Here is a 10,376-nt window from a genome sequence, read left to right on the forward strand (position 1 = left end):
TTTTACATCACAGTATCCATTTGAGGTAATAAAGAAAATAACCAAACATTACCATGACCCTTTATTCTTTGTCCATAGTCAAGAAAATAAGAGGTTCTTAGGAACTATATCATAGATATAATTCCAGTGTCAGGGAAAAGAAAGCAACTCTTTTACTTAAATTCATAACAAAATATAAATATGTTAATGTACTATCAGAAATGATGGATTTGAGACATTGGGCAGATGTCTAATACATACTCAAATAGCTATAAAAATAAAACCTTACTCAAATAAATTATGGAATTCCATACTAGGTTTGAAACTAAAAGTCTAGAATAAGAACTATTCACAAAAAGACACTGAGAAATTGCTGGTACTTTGGCAGTTCTGCCACACCCACAATTTTTGTCACCTTTACTTTTTAAAAATACATCTATAGGTAATAAGACTGTCAAATCAGGGAATAGTTCTAAAAATGTTTTCCAAAAAGTGAGGAAGATATTTATTACAAATAATGCATAGTTGAGATTGTATAGCCCAACAGGGTCTTAGTCTGACATGGATAATGAACACCAGCTTAAATATAAGGGTATCAAGCCCCCAAAAAGTCACAAACAGATTTACAATTCATGTTGAGAAGAAAAAAGATGGGTAGTAGATATTGTGTTGATGTTGTAGAAATATGAGGAAAAGGAAAAAGAATGAAAGACATGTAATGAAAAAGACACTGAAAACAAATGGGGACAAGCTATGAGAAGTGCCATTGGTTTAATTAACTTGTGATTCTCTTTAAGGTTTTCTTCACAGCAAGTTTGACATCTTTGTTCCGGAGACTGTAAATGAGAGGATTCAGCATGGGCACCAAAAATGTATAAAACACTGAGAAAAATTTTCCCTGGCCCACAGTCTCAGCAGATGATGGTTTGACATAAGCAAGCAGCCCAGATCCATAGAAGAAACTAACGGTTACAATGTGAGACCCACAAGTGCCCAAGGCTTTGGACCAACCCTTACCTGAGGACATATGAATGATATTGAAAAGTATCATAGCATATGAGACTAAGATTATGAGACTACATAAAATGATAGCCGTTCCCACCACTGCAGTACTCACGAGCTCATTAACGTAAGTGTTACTGCAGGAGATCCGAAGGACTGGGAAGATGTCACACATGTAGTGGTTAATGATGTTGTTACTACAAAAGTTGAGCCTAATCATTAAGCCTGTGAGGACCAAGGCACTAGAAAACCCTATCAAATATGAACCAAACATTAGCAGACAACAGATCCTAGGTAACATAATAACCTTATAGAGTAAAGGCTTACAGATAGCCACGTAACGATCATAGGCCATGACTGTCAGCACGTAACTCTCAGAATGGGCAAAAAAACAGAAGAAAAACAGCTGAGTCATGCATCCTGTAAAAGGGATGACATTCTTCTCTGAAACAAAACTCACTAGCATTTTGGGGGTAAAAACAAATGAATAGCAAAAATCAATGAAGGAAAGATTGAAAAGGAAAAAGTACATGGGAGTGTGAAGATGTGAATTCAGGAAGATAAGACTCATTAAGCTCAAATTACCCACCACTATGGCTGTGTAGTTCACCAAGAACAGAAAAAACAGGGGCCACTGGAGCTCAGGTTGGTCTGTTAGTCCCAGAAGAATAAACTCAGACACTGAAGAGTCATTTTCTGTAGCCATTTTCTGCATGGGTGGCATCTGTAAAAATAGAAGGTGACATTACCAAGAAATTCTTCTTTGAATCCAGAAAGAGAAGATGAAATTATTTTGTTTATAAGCTTGGATTGAGGGAACACATAATAAGCCATACAAAGATCCTCAGCTACTCATGTTGATTTCTGAAGAGCATCTATTTCCTCTTTATCATACCCATAATATGTGTGTTTGCCCAGAAAGTATACTGATAAACAACTCAACCTTTAATGTAATTCTATCACTTTCCTTAGTCTTTAATGACAATTAAAACTGCATAAAAGCAATACATAAGAGCTTCTATATAGTATTCATAATTTATATACCTTTCGGTTTCATGATACATACTCAAGACAAAGATGATTTTCTGCTTACCTTCATCACCTGGAGCCCTCTTTCTTTTTGATGCTCTTAGAGCCTCCCTTCTTTCTGTATTGAGAGGACCAAGTATCCAATAATAAAGGAAGTTATAGGCATTAGCATAAAGGTGTTTAGGAACTCTTAGAAGAGTCACATAGGAAATTTTTGTTTGAGAATTTCTTGACAAATTTATTTTCACATACACAAAATAAAATAGCAATCTTATGTAAACCTCAAAAGCATTGCCTCATTCAAATGAGAATACCTATTTCAAGGTCAAGATTTCTGAGAAATTCATTACGATCATGAGAAATTAGTCTCTTCTTTATGATTTCCTCCCTGCTGGATCTGTGCCTTGAGAGTCTTAATTAGTAAGCTTGCACTTGCATTCAGTACCACAGATCTAACGTTGTATCTTTTGAGATTCAAAGTTCTACTCAATTTATGATCTCCCACCAGGAGTATCTAGTCCCCTTGGCAGAGCTGTTGGCGTTCCTCTTTGTCCTTCTCCTCTATGCTTTGTATAACTCTACAAGAAGAGTGTCTAGGGACATGTAACCTGCCATTTGTCACTTTTCTATGGGCATCTCTGATTACAGTAATACACATTAGACCAATGGTCTAATACTGTGCGAAAGAGTTCCACAAAGACACTGAAAGGAGAGGAACAGTCTACCAAACTAGCCTGTGTTCATACTCACTCCTTTCCAGTCCCTAACTATGAAATTGTAGGCTTTGCTGTCCCTTGATTATATATAATTATATCTGCATATTCTTATGTATGCCTACAAAATAGACTCAGGAAAATAGGGCTTGAGGTGTGGAGCAAAAGTTCATGCTTAAAAATTTTCTGGGGTACATTCTGTTAAACACAATAAACAGTATTAAATAAAATTAAAGAGCTATCACATTGTGGTTTTGATATATAAATGGTGCACATGATGTATTAGAATGGTAGTAGACACAAGAAAATCCCCTGGTACATGGTAGTTGCTTTATCTTTTTTCACATTTTTGTTCAGATATATCAAGTTTCTAACTTGGTCACATTTGAATGAAATACATTTTTAGTGTGGTGCTGTTGCCCTGTGTAGAAAAGAATAAACAGCATGCCTGGCCCCTTCTATTCCATGTCTATCTATCCTCTCCATCACTCACATGTGTCAGTTGTGGCCAATGAAATTTCTTCAGACACTGTCAATGTTATGTTGATAACAATGGAGATCAGAAAAAGAGACTCTGAGATGGTAACTATATTGAATAAAGAAAATTGGAAGAGTGAAGAAAGAAGTGTCAACCATAATCTGTGTGTTTTTAAATCAGTTGAGAATGAAACTAGAAAATTCTCTGCCAATCATTTACATTCCCCTCAGAAATGAATGAGAATGTCTGATACCTTTATTTTTCTATCCTTTGAAATATTCAGCATTGTCCTGTTTCCTTATTTTAGTCATTTTAATAGATGGATATTAATGTCTTCATGTTTTATTTTTCAAGTCTTTATCTTTTTTAAATTATTTGAATATTTAATAGTAATTTTTAAATGCCATGAAAGATAACTCCAAAACACAATTTTATGTGAAAGTAACTCCTTTCTTTCATTTGTCTTGTTTTATACCAAAGTTGTTTTGACATATTATATTTTATCCTTTGAAAGTTCTATTCATTTATACATTTATTCATAGTATCAATCCACTCCTACATCCCTCCAAATACCTTTAATGAGCCAAATTCATCTTTCTTCCAGCTTTACATCCTCTTATTTATTGTTATTAATAACCCCTAATTCCAGTTAATCCTGTCTGTAAGCATATGAGTATGTGGTTATCCCCTAAGGCATATCAGTGGCCATTTCTCAAAGGAAGATATACTTCCTCTTTCCACAGCCATCAACTGCCAATAGTTCTTCAGATAGAAGTGTGATCTCAGGGTACTTTCTCCGTTCAAACTAACACTGACATGAAAATGATCATTAAAATTTCATTCATTGTAGAAACAAAGGGACAGATAAAAAACAAAATTATTTGTGGACAAATTTCATTAATAAATCATACTCTGAGTGTTTGGATCACAACAATATACCAAAGTTGGCCTAATCACTGATATAAAGGGCAGTTCACTAAAATTTATTTTCTGACTAATAGAGAATGATTTTAGTTAATACTTTCAATTAAATATCATTATTGAATGACTTACGCTGCCAAGAAGAAAGATGTATGATAGTTATCTCATGGTAGAACAAAGTGATAGTTTTCCCCCTGTCCTCCAACAGCATGCCTTTATCATTTCATCTGCTTCTTCACTTGGTGTTCATATCATTTTCCACTTTTTAATTAAATTCATTTTTTATATAGTGGGTGTGTTTGTGCTCATGCACAAACAAGCCATGATGCATGTGTGAAAAACAGAAAAACTTGTAGAAATGAGATGTCTTTTTCAATCATGTGTGTCACAGGGATTAAACTCAGGTTGTCAGATTTTGTGACAAATGACATTCCCCACTAATCCATTTCTCAGACCCCATTGACTTTATAAAGTTCAAACAAAAAGGCAGAAAAACAATATAAACAATTTAGGGCCATCATCAAGATAAGATGTTTGAAGACTACTTATGTAGATTTTCTGTGCTATCCAGAAGATAGCACCTAAAGATGGAGGAAAGACGGCACCAAGATCCCAGGGAAACCATGGTCATAGGTTACTATGGACATGATGGCTTAAGTTATCTAACACTAGAGTTTTTCAGTTATACATCCAATACTTTCCTTAATTTCAATGCTGTTATGGCTATTCTTTGTTATCAGTTTGACTACATCTAGAATATCTGAAACCCCCAAAATGGGTAGACACATGTAACAATTTTTTCGCTTAATTCGATCATTTCAAGTGGAATGATCCACTTCTAATCTGGATCTTTGAGGTGAGATGGCACACCTTTAATCCATATCTTTTGAAATGGGAACACCCATCTCTAATCTGGGCCACACCTTCTGCTAGAAGCCTATACATGAAAGAGGGAAGCTGGCTCCCTTTGCCTGCTTCCTCCTGCCCTCACTAGTAAGTCCATTCCTTCATTGGTATTAGAGTCTAATTCTTCTTGGGATTCCAATATATACTGAGGACCAGCTGTGACATCCAGTCTCGTGAACTAACAGTTATTGGATTTTGGGACCTTCTATACATAAGCAACCATTGTTGGATAATCTGGACCACAGTCTGTAATTCTCTCTAATAAATCCAGGTAGACAGACAGACACACAAACAGACAGATAGATAGATAGATAAATAGATGGATGTGTATATAGATACATTGATACATATATGTATATATACATATGTAGAGAGAGAGAAAGAGAGAGAGAAGAGAGATTAATTCTGTAAGTTGAGTTACTCTACAGAACTTTGACTGATACAAATGCTGATTTAAATTTTGGAAGTAACTATTTCTGTTTATTTTTCACTGAGAAAATAATTTTTATTTATTTATTTATTTTTGGTTTTTCGAGACAGGGTTTCTCTGTGTAGCTTTGCGCCTTTCCTGGATCTCGCTCTGTAGCCCAGGCAATTTTTATTTATTTTATTTTTTTGCTAATTTTTTATTTTGCTAAAATATTCTATATATGTCTATATGCATGTACACAAAGATTGCATTGCTTTGGCTATAGTGACTAGACAGTCAGAAGACAGAACTTTAAATAACAGCCTGAAAAAACTTGTTTTTTTTCTTAACTTTCCATGTGAGCAATCAGCTAAAAGCACCCACATAATGCAGAGGTGGGATTGATGGAATGCATAGAGAAAGGAAGACCTACCTGTTTAGCACTTATCATCATGAAAATGGGGAGATATTTTATATACTTCCTTTACTCCTTAGTGCGTCCAGAGTCAAGGAACAGAGTTTTTACATGTGATTTCCAGTCAGGAAAAGTCTTACGTCCCTATCATTTTTTTTTTTCCAGTAGTTAATTCTCAGTCACCTCCTAGAGCAAATACAAAGAATTTATAGCCAAACCTAATACTTTGTAAAATGAATATATACACTAAATACTAATTTTAAACTATGTCACAATAATAATCAACAAAAAAGAGGTTATGAACTTGAGAGTGGGGACTGGGAAGGGCTGGAGGGAGGAAAGGAGGAATTAGTTGTGTTTTAATTTAAAACATATTTTAAGAACTTTTAAAAAAATACAAGTTTTTTCACACTAAACAACCAAATGTATATATAAAAATAAAGGGCTACATTTATAATTATAATTCATTGCATGGATAGTTTTTTAAATACTTTAGAAATTGTTTTTGTTATGGCTCTATATAAAACCTCATGAATTTTAAACTAATCATCTTTTAATGTTTCTTTAGTGAAAGACTTGTGATTTAGTTTTACTCTTCATAACTCAGTTCTACAATGCAATTAGTAATTCAGATAATTGCTTTGATTATTTAACTGATATGCTTTGGGTCATAGAGAACTTTAACTTCTTCAAACAAGGTAGAGACAAGTTTGAGGAAAATAGTCTATGTCAACCTCTGACTGCACATGCAGGTGCAGACACATATAAGTGAACCCACACATATGTACATACAAATATTTACACGCACACACAACAGAATTTAAAGTTGCCATACTCAGACTTCCAAATTACAAGATTTACTAGAAAGCTGTAGTGGTCAGGATACTGTGCTACGGAACACCTGTAGACAAATTAGAGAAAGAGAACTGGGAGAGCAAAGTAAACCCTGAACTCGTGTTCAATTAATTTCAAGCCAGTCGTCAAGAGTATACAAATAAGGAAAGAATTATCCTACTACAGATAACTCAGGAGTGACTGCTTATCTATCTGCAATAGGGAGTAGCTGTTTGCCTTTTACATAGATACTCAAAAAAATAACTCAAAATTTACCAATATATGCGTGAGAGTGTTTCACAGCCATTTTCTTTGAATTGAAATATTCTCTTCTGGGTGGGGGGAGTAGGGAGGCTCATGAGTACACAAAGAAACCTCACATGTATAGGAAAGCTTAAACTTACAAGAGTCACAAGACCATCCTGAATGTCACAGAAGCAGAAAATAACTGCTACAGAAGGGACACTTACCAGCTGAGCTGCCTGGAGTTCATTCTCCCACCTATATAGGTGGATGCTAGTTTTGCAGACAGCTCCATGGATGCAGTTTTTGATAGTCACCTAGGCTATGGCAGGCTTTTAAAATATGGAGCTTTCTTTTATCTCTATATAGTTCAGTGTGTTCCCTCAGCTATACTCCTGAAGTAAACTGAACATATGGTTCTTGTCTTAGTTAGGGTTATTGCTGTGATAAAATGCCATGACCAAAGGCAATTTGTGGAGGAAAAATTTTAGTTTATGAAAGGGGTGGGAGGGAATATAAGGAAGGAAGAAAATATGTAGTTGGATTTAAATTAAAAAATATATGAAGTGATAAAGAAAATACCTTCTTAACCCAATTAGTATCTCTTCTTCTGTTTAATTTGCTCAACATGACAAAGCATCACACTGTAATCTCTCATTTTTTAAGTCACTATGGTACTATGGAACATTCAACAATGCTTAAGTTTTATTGGTTCCAACTTCTGTGTGTGTGTGGTGGAAGAAATGATAATATTCCTGTGGGACGGGCAGGGACCAGCGATGGTACACAGAATAGCACCAAAATAAATGCTTGTCTAATCCAAATAACAATAATTCCAAGGATAAGAAACTTGATTTACATGAATAAGGACATGCAATAAGAAAAGGTGAAACAATACCCAACAATTGCTTTTTATGTATCTATGTCAGTTCTAACATATTGTGAGAATCATCTCATTTAATTTATACATTACACATTTATATTTTATTCTACTATTATTCTTATATTACTTGTTGTGATACAGGAATTGCATCTATACTTTTATATATGTAAGACAAGAGTAGTGCCACTGAGGTGCAATGCAAGCCTTATCTTATGCGTCTCAATTTATAGGTATGTGGAGAAATACACAGGTACAAATATAAATAAATAAAGGTCAGGGAAGTTGCATAACTATTTACAGATTCAATGTGTGGAATTTGGAAAGTCTGGCTTTAAATTTTATATATATATATTACACATATACTATCTATACTTTCAATCTAATTTTTATAAAACAGTTTAGAATTTTTATCTATTATTTACAATGTGTTAATACAATTCTTGTTATTTATTGGAAAGTACTAATGAAGCATGTGGTATACACTTCCATTTTCTACTTGAAGAGTATGTAGACAATTGTGATGAAGATTCTAAAGTACTTTGTCAAATCTGATAGGGATTTATAAAGTGAGAAAAACTTTGAGTCTCAAATGAACCAACATTATGTATATGGAAGATGATGTAAACACAGGCTCAGTAATTTCCTCACTCAAGGGACTCATGAAACCTGGGAGGAAATCTTAAAGGAGAGAATAATTTTCCAGGATTCTAAACAATTTTTACTGAACTCTGGAACATGAAATGGGTTCTTACTCTAGCCAGATGGCATCTTACAGTCTCATAAAATGATCCTGTTTTCCCTCTCCAGTGAAGAGGATTTTCTAAAGAAAATCTCATACAGAAACTGTGTCACAGTCCACAGTGTATCCCTTGCAGGGAGTTAGAGACAGACCTTCACTGATGGTTGTTACCATGTTCATCATCAAAGATTTTAGACACTTGAGGACACTGGGGAAGAATCTATTTATTGTAATTGTGGTGAAATCTCTGTGTAACAAAGCTGATCACTGACTCATCTTGTCTTGATAATTTTCCTTCAGTCACAAGGCTATAAATTCTGGGTTTTTGATGTTTTTTAACAATTGCTTCTTTCATCTCCGATTCTTACTGAAGACTAAAGAGAAGGGAGAAAATGATGTTCTAGAGTCAATAAGAGATTCATCGGCATTCTCTCTGGAAAGAGACAGACATCATAGTTGGGGAAAAAGGAAACGGGGATTCCTCAGCAATCAACCTGTGTTGTCATGCTTGTATGCCTTGTAGTGTCTTCACAAAACACTGAGCTTGCAAATCCAGCAGCTCCAGCTATCCCTGCCTGTTAAAAGACATTTCCCTGTTAATTCCATATGCTATCTCTGTTTCTATAGATGACACCATGAAGCAAGTGGCTGTAGAGAATGACTCTGCGGTGACTGAGTTTGTTTTTATGGGCTTGACAGACCAACCTGAGTTCCAGCTGCCCTTGTTTTTTGTGTTCTTGCTGAACTATACAGCCACTGTGATGGGAAACTTGAGCTTAATGATTCTCATTTGTCTGAATTCACACCTTCACACCCCCATGTACTTTTTTCTGTTCAATTTGTCCTTTGTTGATTTCTGTTATTCATTCGTCTGTACCCCCAAAATGCTGATGGGATTTGTTTCAGAAAAGAGTGTCATCTCTTATACAGGATGCATGACCCAGCTATTTTTCTTTGGCTTTTTTGTTAATTCTGAATGTTATGTGTTGACAGCAATGGCCTATGATCGTTATGTGGCCATATGTAAGCCCTTGATGTATACCATCCTCATGTCTCCTAGAATGTGTTCCCTGCTGATGTTTGGGTCTTACTTGATAGGATTTGCGAGTGCCATGGCCCACACTGGCTGTATGATAAGGCTCAGCTTTTGTGATTCCAACATCATCAACCATTACATGTGTGAAATCTTCCCTCTTCTACAGCTTTCCTGCAGCAGCACCTATGCCAATGAACTTGTGAGTTCTCTTATTGCTTGCATAGTTGTCATTGTATCTGGTCTTGTTATTTTGACCTCATATGCTTCCATCCTTTTAAATATTGTTCACATGTCATCAGCTACAAGTTGGTCCAAAGCCATGGGCACTTGTGGTTCTCACATTGTAACTGTTAGTCTGTTCTATGGTTCTGGACTGCTTACATATGTCAAACCAGCATCTGCAAAGTCTGTGGACCAGGGAAAGTTTTTCTCAGTGTTTTACACTCTCGTAGTGCCCATGCTGAATCCTCTCATTTACAGTCTCAGGAACAAGGATGTCAAGCTTGCTGCAAAGAGAACCATGAAGATGATCATAAGCTGAGTGAACAGGTGTGTTTGCCATAGTCTCTGACTGCATTGTAAGGTTTTCTCATTTCCCCTCATTACCTTACTTCTATTCTTCCTTTTGTTTTCTTTCAACATTATGGTCAGAATTTCTACTGTACCATTCATACACACACACACACACACACACACACACACACACACACACACAGAGAGAGAGAGAGAGAGAGAGAGAGAGAGAGAGAGAGAGAGAGAGAGAGAGAGAGAGAGCGAGCACAGATCATC

General features: G+C 35.5%; 2 protein-coding genes across 3 annotated transcripts; one reads left to right on the forward strand and one right to left on the reverse strand.

The window, feature by feature from the left end:
• The first annotated feature begins 496 nt into the window (after positions 1-496).
• LOC131914197 (olfactory receptor 143-like) lies at positions 497-10,128 on the forward strand. 2 transcript variants are annotated; one of them, XM_059266787.1, is made up of 2 exons: positions 497-503; positions 9,197-10,128. In XM_059266787.1, exons 1-2 carry the CDS (start codon positions 497-499, stop codon positions 10,126-10,128), a joined length of 939 nt encoding a protein of 312 aa, XP_059122770.1. The 2 variants fall into 2 exon arrangements, with proteins under 2 accessions (XP_059122770.1, XP_059122769.1); XM_059266786.1 differs by lacking the exon at positions 497-503 and having other exon boundaries at positions 9,187-10,128.
• Positions 755-1,711, reverse strand: LOC131914198 (olfactory receptor 143-like). The gene has a single exon (XM_059266788.1). The coding sequence runs from the start codon at positions 1,703-1,705 to the stop codon at positions 755-757; it is 951 nt and encodes a 316-aa protein (XP_059122771.1). The 5' UTR covers positions 1,706-1,711.
• Positions 10,129-10,376: the final 248 nt, after the last annotated feature.

Source organism: Peromyscus eremicus, chromosome 7, assembly GCF_949786415.1.
Source record: "Peromyscus eremicus chromosome 7, PerEre_H2_v1, whole genome shotgun sequence".
NCBI lineage: Eukaryota > Metazoa > Chordata > Mammalia > Rodentia > Cricetidae > Peromyscus > Peromyscus eremicus.

Bases quoted from the DNA above. Each gene is read 5' to 3' on its own strand.
- LOC131914198 (XM_059266788.1), bottom strand. From the start codon at position 1,705: ATGCCACCCATGCAGAAAATGGCTACAGAAAATGACTCTTCAGTGTCT.
- LOC131914197 (XM_059266786.1), top strand. From the start codon at position 9,187: ATGAAGCAAGTGGCTGTAGAGAATGACTCTGCGGTGACTGAGTTTGTT.